The 22542-nt window shown below is 36.9% G+C and overlaps 2 protein-coding genes across 11 annotated transcripts in view; one reads left to right on the top strand and one right to left on the bottom strand.

The window, feature by feature from the left end:
* Positions 1 to 22542, top strand: part of LOC140626332 (uncharacterized) — a 591342-nt gene that overhangs the window by 517619 nt on the left and 51181 nt on the right. For 2 of the 10 annotated variants that reach the window (XR_012025527.1, XR_012025528.1), the window contains exon 1: positions 8040 to 8339. The exons of 7 other annotated variants lie outside the window; for them this stretch is intronic. The gene's annotated coding sequence lies outside the window, so the exon portion shown is untranslated. Of the gene's footprint in view, positions 1 to 8039; positions 8340 to 16872; positions 17286 to 22542 lie in introns of those variants that run through there. One more of the 10 variants, XR_012025529.1, reaches the window with a different exon arrangement.
* Positions 1316 to 11021, bottom strand: PRL (prolactin). Its single transcript, XM_072814054.1, has 5 exons — positions 10889 to 11021; positions 8609 to 8790; positions 6430 to 6537; positions 3945 to 4124; positions 1316 to 1727 (listed from the first exon to the last, which is right to left on the bottom strand). Exons 1-5 carry the CDS (start codon positions 10914 to 10916, stop codon positions 1536 to 1538), a joined length of 690 nt encoding a protein of 229 aa, XP_072670155.1. The 5' UTR covers positions 10917 to 11021; the 3' UTR covers positions 1316 to 1535.

Below are 22542 nucleotides of genomic sequence, written 5' to 3'. Positions count from 1 at the left end.
GTCAGGAGACTCCAGGATGGGATAAAAGGAAAACAGTATAATAGCTACCCAAATTTTGGAATGGTTATGATGCATGAGTTTGCTGTGGGTTCCCTAGTAGACAGATGACCCTGAGCCAGTTTTCTCTGGTAGGCTGCTGGCAAGGCAAGGGGAGCAGCAGCAGAGGCTGGGGAGAATACTGCAAGTGGCACAAATGTGGGGTAGATAAAGAATCAAGCCAGAGAGTATCCCCTGGTAAAGAAACTAGACAGTGGGGGTGTCCCACTTATAAATATCCTTGAAAATCACAAGGGTGTCTCACAAGACAGACACTTGCCACTTGAGGGAATTCAAGGTTAGTTTCTATTGGCAATGAGAAGGCTACGGCAGCACCAGAGAAGTCAGTGATGCCAGAACTTGCCCATCTCTCCTCATACTCTCTCCCATTCTAGCATAGCAACGAGAGATGGAGATCCAGAAGTAGGAGGGAAAGAAACCTTGCAGAAATTGACAACACCTGCTTCCCCTGGTAGGTCCTATGAGCCACAAAAGGGCAGAGGAAAATCTTAAATAGGTTGAATATGAAATGGAGTTGAGAAATGAATGGACTTATGAGATCCAGAGTGACTCGAATCCATGGGATGCATCCATGATAAGGCCAACAAGATGAGTTCAGTGGTACATGGTTGAATACAGCCACTGGAGAAGAATAATGCCATTTCTTGTTTGAATCTGCCCTGGTCTGAATATTTCTAACCCTCCAAATTTCATATGTTGAAATCCTAAATGCTAGAAGGCAATAGTAGTAGTAGGTGGGGGTTTGGGGGTGATTAAGTTATGAGGGTGGAGCCCTCATGATGGAATTAGTACTCTTATAAAAGAGACCCCACAGAGCTGCCCTGGGTCCTTTCACTACTCTGGAACACAGCAGAAGTCTGGGACCTGGGAGAGAACCCTCACCTGGCCATGCTGTGGAAGTAAATTTCTATTGTTTTTAAGTCCATGATGTTTTGTTATAACAGCCAGAATGGACTGAGTTGCAGATGGCTCAGTAAACTTTATGCTATGAGGGTGCATCACAGCCTCAGAGTGCTTACGTTGTCTGTTGGAACACTGTGAGAGTTAGCTGATAGTGTGTAGCTGACTTTCATAATGATGCTGGGAGTTCACTCTTCTTGGTAGAATGACAAGCATGATGAATAATTACCTAATTCTTTGATTCTAATAATGTGACCTGTAACAATTTACTATGATTTTAAAAGAAGCTGTTTATGGTCTTATTTGTAATGCTAGCTTCTGCTATTTGTGACACATTTTAATGGGAACTTCTCAATGGTAGTGATGGATTTTCTTTTTATTTTCTATTAAATGAAGACAAGAAACTTTGACAAATTCCCTTTTTTTTTTTTTTGACATCTCTAAGGAGTCAGTTTTTATTTTTTAAGATGAGACCCATTACACCCAAGCATGCATTAAAAAGCTATAAAGCTAAGAGAAGCTTGCGATGGGACGGATCATTAAGAACCTTCCCAGAAATAGATAGAATGGATGTGGGCTTAGCAGTTGCTGTCGTAGACGATTCGGCACTTCAGGAGCTTGAGATAATTGTCAATCTTATGTGAATCCCTGCGTAGGCAGTGGAGCAGGTTATAAAAAGCAAAAAGGCGAGTGTCTTCATCCGCCATCTGCAGGGATGGAAGTCCTGACCAGACAGAGTAGACCTCATTTTCTCTGATTCCAGGATGAACCTAATCACCAAAAGACAGTGACTTAGTATTATTAGTATTTGCTTATCTTTGTTCCTGAAGATTTGGGGAAGAAGCATGAATGTAAGGCTCTCTAGATAAAGGCACATATTATTGAGCCAGTGTATCATAAATCTATTAATAGTATAAAAAGTGGGAGCTGAATTCAAGTGTAAGTGTTCTAACATGTATGTGATCACAGATGAAGTATGTGCGCATAGAAATAAACAGAGAACCAACCACAAAGGTGCTACATATTGAGAGAGATTCAGTTGCAATATAGTTGTGCCATATATATGGTTGTTCTCTAACTTGAAGATCTATTTCATGTCCTAAACCTTGTTTCTGATATGTTCTTTGTACCGTATTTCTTCTGATAGGTCAGCGCAATTACATTTATCTATTCCCTGCTTCAAACTGATTATATATTCCATGTTGTGTATGTATGAAAGACCTCAGAAATGATAAGGATTGCAGCTGATGGTTTAAGATGAAGATAATCTAGTGACATCTATCACAAAGAATATCTGCTGAATTAGGAGACTTTCACAATCTACCCAGGACTGAGAACCCCCAAATGTCTTTGAGCAAAAGGTGCTTTGTTTTGAGATCTCTGGAGTGGGAGTTGTTGAGGAAAGTGCCTATGAAAAAGAGTGAGGATGCTAGCAGTGACCCCTCAATGGTGAGAGGTGGGTGGTAGGCTGGGAAGCATGACAATGATAACAAAAGGACACTAAGGAACATGAGGGAGAGGCACCCTGATCTCTGCTTCCCGAGCCCTTACAAACTGGAAAATCCCCAGAGGATTGAGAAACGGAGTAGCCAGCTTGGCAACTAGGCATGTCAGTTGCTTTGAGAGCTCCCAAGTCCAAGTGTGATGCTGAGCTACTGAACCATCTCTTACAGAGTAAGAGTAATTTTTTTTTTTTTTAAGAGTAAGAGTAATTTTTAAACCTGGGATTCCCCATTGAAATTTAAAGTGTGTTTGTTTGTAGTGTGTGTATTTGTTGCCTTGCTTTTCTGTTTATTTTTTGGTGCTTGGGCCCTAAGATGAAATTTACTGTACAAGGGACAATGATATGAATAAGAATAAAGAAATGGTTAAAAAAAAAAAGAAAACCAAAATACCAAATGAAGTATTCTAGAACAAATCAGTGCCCTCAGAAAGTAAACTGACAGTAATGATAAAAATAACTTGAAAATCTAGTTGTTTATTTCATATGTCTCAAGTTGCAAATGTGGTTTGTATTTGTGTTGGATATACTCCTCTCCATGAAAGTGACAAAAAGGACACATGATAACATATAATTTGTAGATAGTAAGGGAAGAATAAAATCACTCTGGTTATTCTTACAGTCCCATCTTCTTCTTTAGAATGATACATCATTTCTGACAACTTCATAAAGCTATTTGAATGTTACCTCACTTTTGCCAAAATTTTTCCATCTGATCGGAGATCTATATTGTAAATATTAACTTAGTCTAAATATGACATTATTTGGGGAGATTAAATGTAATGACATGACTGTTGATTTTGGAGCCCCCCCCCCCACAAAAGAAAACACAGAATTTAGAGGAAACCACTATTCTGCAAGTGACAAAATAAAGAACATTTCAAAAAGTTATGCTCCCTTCTTTTGTGACCCCCTGAAATCTGGTGCTTGTGAGGCAGCACTGATGCCCTGACCTCATCTTTTCAATCCCTGACAGTCTCTTCTCTCTCTGACAAATGTGTCCAATAGAAGTGGGGCTGGGGTAGTAGCACAAAATGCCGTCTCATCTGATTTTACTTTTCTCTTTTCTCCATTCCCACTGTCATCCTCTGGTGTGGGGAGAAAAGAGAAAGAACATGAGCAGAATTTCAGTAGCAGGTATCCTGGGATACTTTAAGAGAAATGTTTATCTTGCCAGTTCCACCCTCCAGTTGTCTTTTCCTAGAAGATATTGTAAACCCCGGTCCCCAGGAAGGGGCAAGCCTTTGGTGGATTTGTGTGTCAAATGGGGATGGCTGCACCTGTCGTGTATCATATCCTAAGATTCACTTACCATAGATTCTATCCGTGTGAATTACTAGAATCTTCATTATTTAATAGCAGCCTAGGATATAAAATGCCTAAATTTTGTACTTTCAAAGCAAGGTATTTTGGAACTTGCTTCTCACCATGGAGGTCACCTCTTTCATCAATGAAGAAAACAAAAAAGCATCAGGAGGCTGCTCACCTGGCCAACTATCTTCTCCATACCCTCTAGAAGTCTTCTGTTTTGTTCTTCAATCTCTATGGCTCTGGATAGAATTGCATCTGGGGCTTCTTGCATCCCCCGCACTTCTGTGACTAGATGATACAGGGGGTCATTCCAGGAGCGCAGCACCCTCAGTATCAGATTCAGAAGGTCTTCATGCTAAGTGACCATATAAAACAATTGTATTTAAAAAAGCATAACACAAGGGGTGCCTGGGTGGCTCAGTCAGTTAAGCGTCTGCCTTCGGGGTCCTGGGATCGAGCTCCATGTCAGGCTCCCTGCTCAGTGGGGAGCCTACTTCTCCTTCTCTCTCTGCTGTTCCCTCTACTTGTTGTCTCTCGAATAGAATAGAATAGAATAGAATAGAATAGAATAGAATAGAATAATGCATAAGACAGTGGGTTTAGTCACTTGTGATTTTTGCTCTGAGAGGCTGACCTAAATTATCTCTTTGTTATTCCTATGTGTATGTGACATTTTTTGTAGGTGGTTAAAGTTGTAAAAATAAAAAGGTTTAAGCTATTGGCTTAAACTTCGCTAAAATTAAAAAAAAAATCTGGATTGTTTGAATAACTACTTCCTCAGATGAGAATTCTAGTTTATAGCAGGAAGAATTTAGTTTTCCCTTGGAAATTTGACTATCCGCCCACTCAGTGAGTTCTTATATATCTGATAGTTTTGCTTGTCCAAAAAAGAGCTTTGTTGGAACTCACTGTGTGTCTACCCCATGAAAGGCAGATTCCACTAGTGCCAATGACAAAAGGCCCAAATCATCTTCCTTCATCCAAGGACACATTCATATTAATGAATCACATCATCCTTTAATGTATTCATTTGTGATTTGTAGGTTTTATTTTATGATATTAGAACAAAGGGACAGCGAAGAAGACATGGCACTCATGAATATGCTCTCCTCAATCTGTACCAACCCCTGCCCCCGGGCAGCTACCAGAGCAGACTCTTCTGTTGACCTGTGTTGATGAATAAAATGGTACGATGCTAGCTGTAGTAACAGCTTTGGTGGAATTTACAAGGGAGGTTTGCCCCCTATTTTCCCACTGTTGGGATCGCACATGAAACTCTTAGGAGCTGCTTGGCCCTGATTTAAAATGCTTGCTTTCCTGAGGTCCGTGAACTAGTCTAGTGTAAAGGAGGTGAAGAGTAGAGAAGAATCAAACAGATGTGGAGATAGAAAGACATCCTGGGATACGAAGTGAAGGATGTATAAGCTGCAGAGTGAATGGCCATCTGGTTATGCTAGCATGTTAGTTGTAGCACAGCGATTAAGGGTGAGGGCTTCAAACTGGATGAAGCTAAGACTCACAGCTTACCACCCCATCACTAATCCAAATTCTATCACCTCTGTAAGCTTCAGTTTCCTCATCTCAGCAAATGTGATAAGAGTGCCTAGTGTTCTAGGATTTTTGTGTGTGTGATGATTAGCAACAGTAATGCATGTACATTGCTTTGTGAAGTGTCTGGAAGTGCAGTGGCTCTCAATAAATTTTAACTCCTCATCCTTCTTCACCCTTTCCCTTAATTTTAACATCATCATTATCATCATTATCATAACTACTATTAATGAGCTTAGTAGACAGAAAGAATGCCAGTACCCATTAACAAAGTTGTGAAGAGAAAGCAGATTGTATTCATGAGGATATATATGTGAAGATGCTTATTTTAAGTCATGTTAAGACTGTGGTTGTGGCAGGAAATCAGAAGGAAGAGATTATTATGATAAAAAATAATTAGGATAAATGATTGGGGCTTCCTAGGCAGATTTTGTGGTCACCAGAACACAGGCAATCATTGTAGCTGTGAGAAATAAAACATAATACTTTACAGGACCTAATTTGGGGGAATCTTACAAATAAGAAGTGAGAAGTGACAGAGAAGTCAGAGAGGATTGAAGACAGAACTAGGTGTCAAAGAAGTAGAAGTAGAATCAGAAGGAGGGCCTTCAAAGTCTGGAAGAGATGGCTCACCCGGTGCTGTGCTCAGTAGTGTGAAATGCTGCCAGTGGAGCAGCCAAGGGTATCATGTAATAAATAGAGCTGCATTTGCATTTCTTACCTATCCATGAATTTCTCAAACCTTCTATTTTATACATCATGGAAGTACAATTCAGTTTGGGCTTTCATATGGTATAATATATGTGATCCTGGGTTCAAGCCATTGATTAAAATAATGTTGTTTGTATGAACAATTTATAGATTTTTATTTATTTATTTACTTACTCATAGACTTTTTTATTTTGTTGCTACAATCTGTAGTCAGCATCTGGTTTTACTGATGCTTCCTCAATTATATTCTGTCATTTCTCTCAGATTACTTGCTCTTCCTCCCTATTTCTCTGCCTGTATGATTAGCATTACTTAATGCAGGAGCTCTGATACTCTGTAGCATGTTAACACCAGTGTACTGCCTCAGTGGTATTGGTGAGAAAGCTGGATAGAAGACTTACGTGGATCTGTTGGGCTTGCTCCTTGTCTTCAGGGGTAGAGAGGGAGGAGGTGTGACAGCTGTTGATGGCCTTGGTAATGAACCCCCGGCCCTGGGCATACCTTTTATCCTGAAAGCGAGTAAGCAAATTTAATTAGTTATAGTTGTTTGAGCATTGGTTAAATGAGCCCATTACCAGAATATTAACACACTTCATAGATGTATAATCTTTTTATTAATTGAGAACTACATAAAAAACTAAAACTAAAGAATTGAGAAAAAGTTACCCTTTCCCTGCCTTTCATTTAGACTTTTCTCTATCAATGCATTAAAAAAAAAAAAAAAAAAGAAATCTCACTTTCTAAATCCCGACCTTGGGCACCTGGGTGGCTCAGTGGTTGAGTGTCTGCCTTTGGCTGGGGTCATGATCCCAGAGTCCTGGGATCAAGTCCCACATTGGGCTCCCCACAGGGAGCCTTCTTCTCCCTCTGCCTATGTCTCTGCCTCTCTCTGTGTGTCTCTCATGAATAAATAAATAAACTCTTTAAAAAAAATTCCAACCTATTCCCTTCTTTGTGATTTTTTGTTTGTTTGTTTAATTTTACCCTTTCCATGAGATACTATTTGGAAAGCAAATACTAAAATATGAAACATTAGGTATTTTTGTTAAGTATACTCTTTCTTTAGTATTTGAACCAATGTCCTAGTGCATATGTACCTATATTTTGCCATTTAATATTTTGTTTACTGGGGGTCCAAGCCAAATAGGCATTACAAAATTATGACTTTTCTTTGACCAACATGTAAATCCACACAACTGTACTTTACCATGCTCATCATAGGTACATAATAAAATTTCGTCAATTCTTCAAAATGGTAAGTAAAAAAACCAGGGTATAATACTTTAGGAAATATTAATCAGTGGACTCAATGAAAATACACACACAGAGACCCCTTGCTCAACAACTAGCTAAAGCATTGACATAAAGCTAATCTCTCCCCAAAGCTGTGAAAATCTAAGGAGATTACCAGGAAGATGTGAAAGACAAAGGAATGGCTATCAAAAAGTTGAGGATGAAAGAAAATTCCGTGAATACAGAGAACTATGGAATATATATTTATTATAAGCATTGAGCTACATTCTTTATAGTGACTGATTTATTGAACCTTTTGTACACTGTTTGCTCCTTGGTCGACCTAAGAGATCTGATACAACTTTCAAAGTACCATGATCCCATGATCAGAAGTAGAATATTGTTTTCAATTCTAAACCAACACTTCAACTCTAGTTCTGAATCTAGAACTAGATTATCTTAGAACAATAATTTATAGCATTCTTGGTTTTCAGAAGAGCTATTATTGTTTGTTTATTGTTTGTGTTAACTTTCTTGTGATGAATTCTGTTCAGAGCGGTGTGATTCTCATTTTTTAAAATATCTAGTATGCTAGATGACAAATGCCTAGGGAGACATGTGCTCTACACACAAAGACAAGAAATCAGCATGCATCCATTTTCTTAAATATCACCCGCAAGTATTTTATGCCAGATGTTGTTAAGGAGTGATAGGTTGTGTTCTCCCGAAATTCCTATGTTGAAGTCCTGACCCCCAATGTTCTGTATTTGAAGATAGGGCCATTATGGAGGTAAGTAAGGTCAAATGATGTCATAAGGGTGGAGCCCTGATCCAATAGGATTCATGTCCTTACAAGAAGAGACACCAGAGAACCTCCCACTCCCACCCCCACTCACTCTCTGCCACCACGAAGGCAGCGCAAAGGCATGATTGGAAGATGTGTGCCCTTCTCAGGACCTGACCATGTTGGCATCCTGATCTCAGACTTCCAGCTTCTAGAACTGTCAGAAAGTACATTTACGTTTAAGCCACCCAACCTGGGGATATCTATTATGGCAGCCCCAGCTGGCTAATACAGGTACTTAAAAAATTTGTTGGAAAAAAATTTAAAGACAATGAATTCAAGGAAAATTTTAAAGAGTTCTTATAACTCTTTACGAAACCTTGAGGTTTCACAAAACTGTCCCTTTCTTGTTCCACGTTTTATGAACTGATGGCTTTTTAAAGAATCTACAAAGTGTGTTATTTGAGATTTGGTTCCTGCAGCTTTCATGTTTAAGGTATGGGGGGAGCCCCATCATTCACGTAAGGTTCCTTCCGGGAAGAAGCAAGGAGTAGGATACTTACAAATTCGTTGAACATTTCCGAGGAGAGGTTGTGGATGTAGTGAGACAGGATGACTGCACGGTCAAACAGGTCTCGGAGGGACACCTGGCAGTTGACAGCCCCGCTGGGACAGATGGGCAGGGAGGCCACGCTCTGGCACAGGAGTAGGTCTGACACCAGCAGCAGCAGGAGCAGGAGTGACCCTGCTCAAATAAAAACACGAACCACTCCGAGGTGATCTGTGCAGCTGAGGTTATCTAGAGTAATTCTGTCCGGGAAGCCTTATCTCCCCCCTGCCCTTAGCCGGATTTGGTACTGTTATAGCCAGGGTGGGGAAGAACCCGCGCCTCCTGCTGTGTAAATTTAGATATAGAATTATATTTGCACAGATACATAGTTTGAGAAGTTGGTTACTCCCTGCATTTTTGTACTGCTCCCAGGAGTCCTTCTGTACTTTGCAAACATTTGGAGCTTAAATTAACTCTGAGCCAGGGTGTTTAAGTCATTCTTATAAGGTAGTTTAACATCTTGGGAGTTACTGCAGATTTCCAGCAGCCGGGCTTTCTATGAATTTATAACTTTTTAGCTCTGTGTTGACTACTCCTTTTAAACCCTGAAATGGCAACCATAGCACAGTAGACCTGTTTGTCTTACTTTCATGCCTGATGAGAATAAATATGATCGGCAATGGCTAATAGGGAGTATGAAGAGAATCTAACATAAGATGATACTATGGCCTAGCTCTGCTAACTCACCTTAAAAACCCTATGTGATTGCTTGACCCCTTACCAAAGGCTTTGAATTTTTTTTTTTTTAATTTGTGTTTCCCGGTAACCTCGTGAGTGCTTTGACCTTCATTATTATCATCAAATTACATTGATGAAGCAGAAGGCTTAGAGAGGTTAAGTGATTTCCCTCAAGTCCTATGATTAGCAGGTGGAGCTGGTCACCTGTATTATCACTTTGACTTTGTCATGGGGTTGTCACGCACACCTGTGGGCTCTCAGGCAGCATCCCTGTAACCAGGAGCATGACAATGGCTCAGTGCTTGTAGAGTCACTGCCATTACTTGGAAAGAACAGTACTTTGTCTTTAATCCATGCTAACAATGGCCTAGAAAGTTGATTTTATCCCTTTCTTCTGTTCCATCTTAAACAAGAACAAAAAAAACCCCACCTACTTTTCAAATCTTGGACATTTATCAGAGATTTATGTGTGAAAAACATCCTAAGCCTAAATGCCTAAAATATCTAAAATTTTTTGTTAATAGAGAATGCAACTCACAATCTGTTAACTGCAAAATGAAAGATCTAAATGTTGTGAAGTGAATCGTATAACAGACTTTTAATTTTTCAAACACATGATACTTCCAAAAAGTTTATTTTAGGTACTTTATAGTCATGTAATTTAGCTGAGCAGATATTTAATCTACAGGTATAAATAAAAAGTACGCTGCAGGTCAAGAAATTGGAATATCAGTTCTAGGAAATTCATAACTTCATAGATATTATTTAACTCTGACTACATTTATCTGTACATTTATCATCTGAAGGATTCTCACAGTCTAAAGAGGAGATAAAATAGATAAATGTTTTTGTTCTTCATTTCATAAAATAAATTTTATGGTTGTTGCTAATTTATTTTTCTTGCAAATGTCAACCAAGAAAGTAAAGATGGTTAATTATTACCAGGCTGTTTTTCTTTTTTGAAATGTCACTTGGCTTAAACCCAGTTGACAAAGTATTATAAGAGACAATTCTACTATCATTGTCCATATATTACGATTTCAAAGTTGAGAGTTTTACCAGGCTGACTCATTGTGGCCAAACCATGTCAGAGTCTGAAAACCTGAAAATGTTAATATCTACCTCTGGAGTTGTGATAAATTGGATCATAGAGATTTATGGTCTTATCCCAGGCCGGAATTTCTCAAATTTGCCATTATTGGCACTTTGAGCTGGATAATTCCTTGTTCTGGGAGCTGTCCTGTATATTGTGGTACATTTAGCAGCATCTCTGAGTTTTACCCACTAGGTATCAGTGGCACCCCCATTCCGAATTAAGGCAACCAAAAACATCTCAGACATTAGCCAATGTCTCTGGAAGGAGGATCTTCATTTGAGAATGAGTGTTCTACTGTGCCCTTATACAATTGCTTTCCAGAGCAATGACTAGATAGCTCTTCTAAACTCTGTAAACTTGAAACCTCTTGCTCAGAGAATATTAGCTAAAATTTCAAATGAGTGCCACCCCCCTGAAGAGTATTGATAATTCAGCAATTCCATGAGTTGTTGCACATACCTTTCAGCGACCACCCTTTGTTATCCATGGTGGCGATGCTTTCGAGAAACACACGTCGCCAGAGATCTGGTAGTCCAACAGCTTTCTCTCTCCCAGATATTGGCTTTATAAGCCTTTAACATCTTCATGAATATATTTAACTAGGCATTCCCTTCCCTTTTGCCAGTCATCTGTTTCCGTCACTGAGATTACCCCCATAATTTCAAACATCAAATGGTATTTTATTTCTTATTCATATTCAGGAAGACATACTGACCAGAAATGAACATTCCAGGAAGGATTTTGATTAATTAGATGAAAAGGAAATGAGAGAAATGATGAAGGTGAGATCTGGAGACTATTTTGAGTGAAAGGGCCTGTGCCACTACAGAAGTCATTTGCTTTAAAATTTACCTTTATTTCTCTGCAGGTTCTTGAAGATAGCATTATATTTCACTTAGATGTCTCCTGTATTAGCAAAGGGGATTCTTTTTTTCCTAGTTCAAAATTGTGAGGTGAAATCATGATTCCACAACTGACCCAGGAAATATCAGGAAGTATAGAATAAGGAGAATGTGGTACATTCAATCCCCCATCATGCTCTCCTTATGTTTGCCCGCATCTTTTTCTTGCTTTACACATTCTGTTTTGTTCTTTTCAAAATGACATATATGTATGGTACTTTGTTTTAAAATGGGTATTTTCATCTCTTCATTTCTTTTAACATTTATGTAAATTGAGATGAGCAACCCCAGTTGACAGAGTAAAGAACCAAGGCCTGGAGAGATTCAGCATCAAGAATATTGAAGTGATTGGGACACCTGGGTGGCTCAGTGGTTGAGAGTCCACCTTCCGCTCAGGTTGTGATCTGGGGTCCTGGGATCAAGTCCCGCATCTGGCTCCCCACAGGGAGCCTGCCTCTTCCTCTGCCTATGTCTCTGTCTCTCTCTGTGTGTCTCTCATGAATAAATAAATAAAGTCTAAAAAAAAAAAGAATATTGAAGTGATTGGCCAAGTGAGATGCTGGAAGGATTATTACTTCACGAGGGATCAGGAGGGATGTAAAGAAGACTTGGAAATGAATCATTTAACAAACACAATTGGGCATGAACAAGAAATCACCTCTGCCCTTCAGGAGTTTATTCTGGGGAAGCACTATAGTGGTTTTCAAGGACGAACACACACACACACACACACACACACCAGAGTATGATGTAGGAAAACAAAATTCTAAGCAATAATTTGCATCCTCCTCAAGGATAGGGTGGACGAACTGTCACTAATTTATGACCACTTTATTTCCATGACCCAGCACCCCTCCAGGGCCAAGCTGACAAAAGTCATCTTTCTTCATAGGCTCAAAATTTCCATCTGCCTCTTAGAGATTTCCTAAATGAAATGATTATAATGAATAAGAACTGGGTTGTTGATGACTTTCTCTCATTTTTAAGTCCTTGCATCTAAAGCAGCCCATGACCATTAGCTTCAATGTCACCATATGCCTCTCCTGGTAAATCAACAGGTGAAGTAATGTTTTAAATAATTTCTTTCAATGGCATTGACTTTTTCCATAATTTTGACTGCCATAATTGTACCTTAGCAATTTTCCAAATGCTCTTATGGAGAGCTAAAAATCTTAATGAATTACTACTTAATGAGTAGCATCCCTTAAAAACTATCTTTCTAATTGCCTTAGTGTAAGCAGTATTAGATTTTACATCCTAGGCAACAAGTGTGGTGATATATAGGCTCTATCAGTCTGAAGCTGGGACAGGATTTCATTGACTCTACGAGGTATCCATTTTTTTTCTCCTGGACAGTGAAAGTCTGAATTATTAAGAGACCAGTGCTCTGTGGTAGAGAAATTAATGCTGCCCTCCATTCCCCTCTTCTTCTAGAAACTTACGAATAGGAAAATCTGCTGTAAGAACTGACAACATAATGTTAAAATTTAAAGGTGTTGTGACTCTTGTAGATGGCCAGGAAAAAAGCTATCTAGGAACACCTGAGTTGTGTTTATTCTGGGAGGCCAATTGATTTATTTGACTCCAAAGAAGGGCATATTTCTCTGTAAACTTTCTTTGCTTCCTTTCTGCCTCACTGTCCTCCCCCGCCCCACCCCCATTTCCTGTTAATGGGATGTTGCAATATCTAATAATGCAAAGGGCATATTTTATGCAAAGAGTTATAGTTGTCCTATTTTTTCTGCTATCTACACCTACCTTTCACCTTAATTTTTGTACGTGACTCTTTTAAAGATCTCTCTCTTTACCAAACCCTGTCCATAATTTAGAGCAACAAAGACATTCACTGAGAATAGACTTGTCTGTTTTTATTTACAAAACTTCATTTGTTTGCCATTTGGGGACTTAGGATATACCTGAAGCTGATGATTGATTTCTGTCAAAAGCTGGAATATATAGCTGAAATGATGTTAGAGTTGCCATGAAATTTTTAGTACCTGAAACTAATGAACAATTTTGTCATCTCTTCTAAATGATTCTAATTTTTAACATTAAGTAACATCAGGTTTCTTTTTTTACTAATTAGGAATAGAGCTTGTAGTTTCTTTGAATTTTCTTTTGTTTATTTTTAAATTTGGAATAGCACTGTTTTTTTCTTGTCTCATTTGTGATGCAAAAGTGTTAAAAATATATCACAAAGCTTGAAAGGTGTCTGCTGCAAGATATTATGTGGGATATAAAGTAAAAGAAATGAAGTTTAAAAACCATCAGATAAGAGGACCACAATGGTATTTCAAATTATATTAGTCATGAATTGCCTTTAACAAAGTGAAAGTTGAAAATGATGAAAAGTGTATTGTTAATGGATTTAAGAATTCCCAACAGCCATCTTCCAAAACCTGGACTGAAAGATCAGATAGGTTGTATGTTGTTTTCTATAAAACATAACAGCAAATATGAAGGGTATGTTGGAAAAAGAATCAATCACAATGGTGCTTTCTTGAACTGCACTTTTTTCAGGATAACCAAAAATAATGATTTTGTTACATCCTCTATGTACGTCAATTTCATGCATATTAAGATGTACATTTTCCCCTAAGTGCTTGTATTTAATGCTTATCTCTGCCAGGGCTTTGCAGGTCATCAGCTTCCTTAAGTAACTCCAGAACCCAAATTCTTCATCTAAGAAGCTGTTAGCAGGGTCTTGAGGGCATTTGCTCCTTAAATAATAAAGCCATAATGGAAGCGTTTGGAAATTTCTCTTGTAATTTCTTTTCACTGATACAATATTCATGTCCTCTGATTTAATTCTCTGAGTTCTCTGTGTTAGCTTCTCCTAAGAGTATCTTGTCACATGTTTGTTCTGAACAGTGTGTACCTTTGGACAAATTTTAACAGGTGATATATGACAAATCCAGACCTAAGGCTGATGTGTCTGGAAACTTCGCAGATTCACTCTTTAAGATTACAGTTTTTAAAGTAAAAGTGTCAAATACTGGCTGTAGGCTAATGCAAAGTGGGGCAGATAATAACTTTTCTTCTAAAAGATTCTTCATACTCCAACATTGTGTGTGTGGATCTCTTGTCAAATGGGAAGTAGTTCTAAAGCATGACCGCTTTCAGGGAGATATATATCTATATATAGATATGGACACACACACATGGAGTCATCATCTAATGGGAAGTGGGACTCTGAGCCATTGCTACTTCCAGGGATAATTTTAAATTTTATAATTAGCATGGGCACCACCAAACAGAACAGAACACTCCAGCAACAGACCAGGGTCCCTGAGGGTGCCGTACTCCCTGATAGGCATTAATTCTTTAATTGTTCAATTGTGGTGAGACTGTCAGTGTCCTCGGGGAAGGACTAGGGCAGTTGGGAGGATTCAGGGCAGCAAATCTGTACTGATCCGAAGAGAAGTATTTCAATAGTGTAATAACTCATAGAGCCGTACATGTACTGACAGCTGTCATCTCTGCCTTCCTCCATGGGTCATCATTTTTAGTGTATTGAAAGAATTCAGATTGAGAAGTAGGGCAAGTTCTTCACAGGAAATAATATACTTCAGTTCTAGTGTATATACCCATCATCCTGAAATACATTTTTCTGTTGAAATTTGCCTAAAATATCTTATCTGGGACATGTCCCTTTTTTCCTTTAATTTATTCATTAAATGAAAAATGTATTACCAACATAATATATACTTTGATACTCAGGGAGTAACTCCAGTGACATTTGTTTAGAAAATTCTCTATCGTTTGGGATTGAAATATAAATAATAATTGATGGAATGTTCTGTTGACCAATTGCTCTATGTACAGACACACATATACACATATTTTATACTCTCTATATAGATATTACTGCGTGTGTGTGTGTATATATATATATATATATATTAGTGCGTGTATGTAAATTACAGAGGGAAAGTTAAGGTACACAGTGATTATAAGGATTTCTGAGATAAGGAGATCACAGAATTCTGGCTCTCCCTAATTCTAATAAAATGAGCAAAAAAGTAAGCTTAAAAAAACTAGCAACATTACACCTGTTGTCCAAGATAGGAAGACATATGAGCCTGTTATTTTTTCATGGCTCAGAGTGGGAAATCATTAGATAAAATCAAGCTAATTTTCTAAAAAAAGGAAGGGAATTGACAGATGATGCAATTATTATAACCGCTAAAAATATGGAAACAGATTAGCAGCCTTCTAACTCAGAAAAAGGAAATATCACACACAAGCAGGCACACATGCACATGCAAACAAAATAAAAGACATTCAACAAAAGATAGGAAGCATAGGGAACATAAGCAGATACACACACCCACATGCACAATTAAAGGTCAGAATAAGACCAAACATCAAAGATAGGATGGGACAAGTTATTTATTAAAAGAATAATACCCCACCCTGTTTCTTTAAAGGTGGCAAATGCCAATTAGATGCTGGATACAAGTGATACATCTAAAAGTTATTTTCAAAGGATGACAGTTGCAGACTGATTGTGCCTCTACTCTTGGGGACATTTTCCAATGTCTGGAGACAGTTTTGAGTGTCATAACTGAGGGTGGCGTGATCTTGGCATCTCCTGGGCAGAGTCCAAAAATGCTGCTAAATATTCTACAACATTCAGCACAACCACCCAGACCAAATATGACACCATCAAAAATGTCTGTATCTCTAATGTTGAGAAGCTCTGACCTAAAACGAAGTGGTTAAGAAACGTTAAGGCGCAAGTACAAAAAAAAAAAAAAAAAAAAAAAAAAGCACATCAGGAAAAATTACTTAAAATTGCTGGAGTGACAACATCACTATAAGGAAAGTTTAAAGTTAAGGTGAAAATGTGAAAAGGCCATACTTTGTGATACAATGGAGATGAGGCTATCAACAATCTTTATGCATTTAGTAGTGGGATTCAAAACATAAAGCGTATAGTAAGAAAATGTGAGGGGAAATTAACTAATACACAAGAGTAGGAGATCAAATGTGTGCGTGCATTTGACACACCTAGGAAACCTCTGCAATAAATGACATACTTGGCCATAATGAAAATGTAACAATTTTCCAAAAAACTATGATGGTGTCGTATTTCCATACATGGAAAGAAGATTAATAGTTCAATTTATTTTGTTCTGTTTTCTTTTCATAATCACCAGTGAATATTTCATTACCAGTTCAGAATAACTCCCTGAGTTTGTAACTATATCATTTCTGGGACATTTTACCTGTAATAGCCATGAAGGTGATGCCAACTCTATCTTCCTTCTCTGCCTTCTCTGAAGTGCCATTTACCTGCTACACATTTCAACCTGTCTTCAACCAACATACACTGAATATTTTTTTTAAATCCATAACTATTCAGCTCTTCTCTTGAACTACTACCTTCTCCATGACCCACACTTAACCTCCCAGAGTTGTGTTTATTTGCTTTTCTTTCGTCTCCTTTGACTCCCACTTCATCGGTTCCTAAGTTGCAATGATTCTGCCTCCTTAACTTTGATAAAATTTTCTTTTGTCCTCATCCCAGGTTATCTTGACCTGGATACTTTTACTAGCTTCTCCATTTTGTTCTGCCTGAGTCCACTTCAATTTCAACCTGTTTATCCATCAAGAAGATTAGTCATCCTGAAGGGTAACTTCTTGTACAAGGCTTTATCTGTCTAAACCATAGTATTTGAGATCAGAGGCACTAGAGAGTACATCTAACCACATGGCTCATTGCACAGGTGAAGAAAATGCAGTAAGCACATTTAATTACTGACAGAACTGTCCTGGAACTTCAGTACTCCTGCTTGCCATGCTGATAATATTATTTTTTGCCTTCCACATTCATGCTTGTGCCCCCTGAGCTTCATGTACAGCTGATGGTAGTAAGTCTTGCTGAGGAGATGCAGATGTGACCTTGAAGACACATTGAGAAACACATTACTTCAAGGAAAAATGCCAAGGTAATTGAGTTCCCAAAGAGAGAGGAGAGAGAAATGGAATGTTTTAAACACTTTGAATCCTTTAAGGAACACTGACACTGTCAGATAGAATTTGAGTGTGATTCTTAATCACGTTAAAAAAAAAAAAACAGCACGTTTGTTAAACTATTTCTTAATGAGTTATGTAGATAAGGAATGAAGAGCCATTAATTTTATTTCTACTTCAAATTGGTCTTTGGTTTATCTGCCATTTTGGTCTCGAAGAATTCTTTTACTAATAGGAGTCTTGCATGTGTCATAAAATCTTCATTTAACTTTTTCACTTGTCACTTCTACATCATTAGTAGAATGAAAGTCAAAGAATTCTTGTAGATTAAAAAAAATAAAAGGTTATCTGTCGACCACTTGAGAGAAGCAATATTATTATTACCATTATGGGTGATGTGGCATTTGAATGTCCTCTCTTCTACAGGCCATTTGTACTCCTACCTTATACGATGAACTTAATAGATGAGAAATAGGGTGTTTCTTCCAGAAAGGGACATTAATTTCATAGAGAGAGTGAATATAAGCTGTAAGTTTCTGTTAATAACTGCAGGATAAGAGATAGACTTTACTTTCAGCTATGCCTGAAAATAATGACCATTTATATAAATGAAAGTCGTGGATGTGTATAAAGGAAACAGTTATGAAATTGTGAGAATGTTTTTGTGTTTGGTTTATAGAAAACTTTCCCATTAAGGTCTCAAGTATATAGAAACATCTATTTTATCATTTGAGAATATGTTTTGAAGATAAGTATGTGAAATAACCATATCTTCCAAATTCTTGTACATATAAATGAAGTATTAAAAATAAAGCAATATTGATAGGATTCAGCTAAAGAGAACTTTAATCTCAGATGTCAATACACAAAATTTTATCCCCATTAGTGTCTCAAGCAATTTCAAGTATTCTTTGCATTTGTGTGTGTAGATGTGTATCTTACTTTTGGTGAGAACTTTAAAAATTTTTGTTTACATGGGAGCAAATTAGTTGAAAAGAGTCAATGAAATTGTTTGCTAAGTTTTGTAGATTGAAGTGAAATCAGTAATAATTTTTACTTTTCAAGCAATGATGATTAGAAGAATGTAACCATTTTTTAGTGTTGTGATCAGAATCCTATAACATATACAGTGATGGGTAGATTTTATTAATGTTACTAGAATATTTTAACCTTAAAAATTTTATGTCACTTTTAATCAATTTTTGCTGGGGGGTGGGGTAGTGGACGTCTATGAGTATGTTTTCTAAATTATTCAGGTTGTCGTTGCAGTGTCACTGTATATTGCAAGATATGTGCAAAATATGTTTTAATTTCTCATCCCTGTCTTACTGTTTTTAGAAAATATTTCTTAAAACAAATGTATTATTTCTATTATCTGGGTTATTTCTAGCAATACGATGCAAATTAAGAAGCCCATAAAAATGATGCCATTAGGGCTTTCAGTGACTGCAAGAAGGTCAAAGATATGAAAGTGGAAATAGGTCTACTTTTGATGCATTTAAATTTTTTTATAATGTGTATAAAATAAAAGGTGAAAACTTAGGTCTGATAGCATTTTATCACCCAGGTCCATTTACACTGATAACCAATGCTTCCTTCAAAGGTTAATTAAATTATGAACGCACACCTGCAGAATATTTGTGTGTTTAAAAAATTCATTAAAAGTGGAATATACCTTCCTGTTTGGCCAATTCCTTAATGAATATATTTGCATTTAATAACAGCAGCCCACCTTTAGAGCTTTCCTGCTCATTTTCTTTGCCTTTATCCTAAGCAGACAGATTTCCAAGGTTAAGACCAAAGGCTTTGTGAAAATGTCATGGGTTTGTCCTTGTCGGAAAAAAAATCTCAAAAGTCTTTTCTTGTAGTTTACTTCAATGTCATTCCAAGCAAAGGAAACTTTATCATTCCAAACATAAAACCAAAAATGTTGTTTTGTAGTGTTATGAAAGACTTTATTATATGTATTCTCCCTCCCAGCTGATATATTTTAGCACACATTTCATAAAAGATGATATTAAAGCTGTCTGCTTTCATTGTAGCCCCAAATTTCAAATTCATATCTTTTCAGAAAGAGGTTATGTAGGAGTAAACTCCAAGATTTTGAATGAAGACATACGCTTATTTCTTGAAACAAATTGTATCTTATTGTTTATCAAGGAGTTATATAGTGTCATGCATAAGTCATTGAGTAAGGAAAATAAGTTTCATATTATTATTGACTCCATTTCTGGCTGCTGGGGCTATACTTACATGATGGTGACAAATCATTGGTTTACAACCAAATTTGATGAGTATGATATGTCATGGTTCAGGAATGTTCCCAATTAGAAGTCAGCAATGGCCACACTTCAGTTAAGGTATCAAGCTAAGGTATCACAAAATCACACATGTCAAATATGTCCTGTGGGACAGTGGCCTATGTGTACAATACTTATTTAGTATGTTGAATAATATTATGAATACCCTTTGAATCTTCAGTAAAACAGACTATAATTAGTTGTTCTGGTTATTTATTGCTGCAAAAAAGTCCTCCCAAATTTTAGTGGCTTAAAACAATAATGATCAATTTGTTAATATCTGTCAAGATTCTTCCTCTGGGTCTTTCATTCATGTCGGTTGCAGCCAAGGGGTAACTAGGGCCAAAGGTATCTGAAAGGTTTCTTCAGCTAGATGTCTGGTAGTTAGTTGATGTAGTTTGTCGGCTGTAGTTGTCCAGCTGAATCCCTGCCCATGGCCTCTCCGTGTGGTCTGGGCTTCCCCACAGCATGGAGGCTAGGTTCCAAGCTCAGCCAGCGCAAACGTTGGAAGTTACATAGCATTTCCTTCAGAGTCACTGGCATGCTCAAATTCAAGGCGACAGAGTAGGAGTGGCTGTCAATGGAAGGGCTCCAGCCTTATAAGAAAAGCATGTAGAATGGAAGATTCTATCATGTCCGTCTTGCAGGACGTAGGTGGCAATAATCGTTCTATTCTAAGTGCAGATATTATGTTCTGTCCTTAAATTATTCTGCAAATGAACTTTGATGTGTAGCATTTAATCTTTTTTTTTTTTTTTTATTCAACCAGCAGCACATTTCCCCATATTCTAGTTTGGGGCTTGCCAGTCAGTGACAGATTCCTCCTTTGGCCCAAAAAAGCATTTCTAAAATTATTTCTTGTGATCTGACACACAAGTCTTACAAAGGAAAGGATATCAGAAATAATTATTTTTTTTCTAGAATCTACATTAGGAGTCAGGAAACTTTTTCTTAAGAGCTAGAGAGTAAATGTTTTAGGTTTTGAAAGCCCAGAGGCAAAATTAAGGATATAACGTAGGTACTTAACATAACCATTTTGAAGTATAAATAACATTCTTAGCTCATGAGCTGTACAAAAACAGCTTGTTTGGCTACATTTGGTCTGCAAGGTATAGTTTGTTAACTTCTGGCCTAGATCATTAAGATAACATTACAAATAAAATTTTTTAAAACCGGTGAATGACATTTAATTTGGTTTTAGGAATGGGGAGGTGTTGAAGCCTGATTCTCTGCTCTGGTCACTGCAACTATTCTGCTTAATGCTCTCAATTCTGATTGCAAAGAGTTACCAAGCATTGCCTGATGGACCTTTCATAAAATGTGTAATCAATTTAAGTTATAAAACTAGTGTGGAAGTGAATCCTAAATATCCAGAGCTGGAAAGCAAAGAAGGGAAAAAAAAAAGCAATGTCATGAAATTCTATTCCTTTTTTTTCCTGCCTTTTTTTTTTTTAAATGAACCTTAGGTAAAGGAGTAATTTATTTCAGAGTACGTTATCACTATTGTTCAATGCATAGCTGCTCCCTTTATTATTTTTATTTATCATCTATCTATATCATCTATCTCTTCTTATCCCCTTCTATACTCCCTTTATTTCCTTTTCCCCACAATTGATCATTCCAATATGTTTATAGGAATTACTTTATGTGTGTTCCTGTAAGATGTATATTGTTCCTGAGTGAGAATATATTTGTACCTTATCTCAAACATATGGTCCTAGAGATTTCATTCTTTGTCTTATTCATTGTTTTCATTGTTATGTTTATAAGATGCATTCAGGTTGTTATATGTATTTGTACTGTGTCATTTCTAACTCCTTTTGATGCTCCATTGAATATATTAACATTTTACTCATCCACTCTTCCAAATTACATCTATTCCTCCCTCACTATAAGCAGTTGGGTGATAAATATTTGCATACATGCCTTAATGGGAAATATTGACAGGAAATTCTCTTAATAATCAAAATGAAATTAGGAATTTGTTACTGTTGTGACTAAATCAGTCTTTTACAGATTCTCTTGAACTATTATAATTTCTGCATATAATGCAATTATGAAAAATGTTAAATATATTGAAATGAAACAACATAAAATGTATTTTATCAAGAATGTAAAGTCCATGATTATTCTGTGAGGTCTAAATGTATTTACTTCCTTAGATTTGATTGAAGTGACAGTTACTGTCTTGAAAATGACTTATGATTGCATTCAGATTCCAATAAATATTCTTTTAGTTGCTTAGCAAATACAGTGTGCCTTCATATTTTTTCCCAGGCTAGTTAGCAACAGGGTTTCATTCCATATAGAATATAGAAAACTTACAATTATATATAGGTCCATTTACTCCCCTCCCCATTCTTTATGCTATTTTTGTCCTATGTGTTACATGTCTATACATGATACAACTCACAAAACAATGTTATAGTTTTTGCCTTAAACATATTATGTAGAAATTAAGAGGAAATAGTATTATCTATTTATCCAGAAATATGGCATTTCTAGTGTTTGCTTCCTGGAAATCCAAATTTACCTCTGGTATCATTTCTTGTTAGACTGAAACATTTTTAACACTTCTTATAGTACAAATTTGCCTATGAAAATTCTCTCATTTTAAAAATCTAAACTCTCCTTTTTTGCCTTTTGAGTGATAGCTTTGCCCAATGAAATTTTAGTCATATTTGTTTAACAATTTAAATATGATATTCCAATGTCTTCTAGCATCTATAATTTTTTATGAGAAGTCAGATGTTTATTAATCACTGTACTGTTCCTTCTTGTTGGTTTCATGGATTTTCTATTTTTGGTTTCAAATAATTGGACTATAATATGCTTAGATGTGATAATCTTTGGATTTGCACTGCTTGGGTATCATTGAAATTCTTATATCTGTACATTTATTATTTTCATCAACTTGAAAACTTTTTGGGTG

Source organism: Canis lupus, chromosome 37, assembly GCF_048164855.1.
Source record: "Canis lupus baileyi chromosome 37, mCanLup2.hap1, whole genome shotgun sequence".
Lineage (NCBI taxonomy): Eukaryota > Metazoa > Chordata > Mammalia > Carnivora > Canidae > Canis > Canis lupus.
This window is presented reverse-complemented; position numbering and strand designations above follow the sequence as displayed.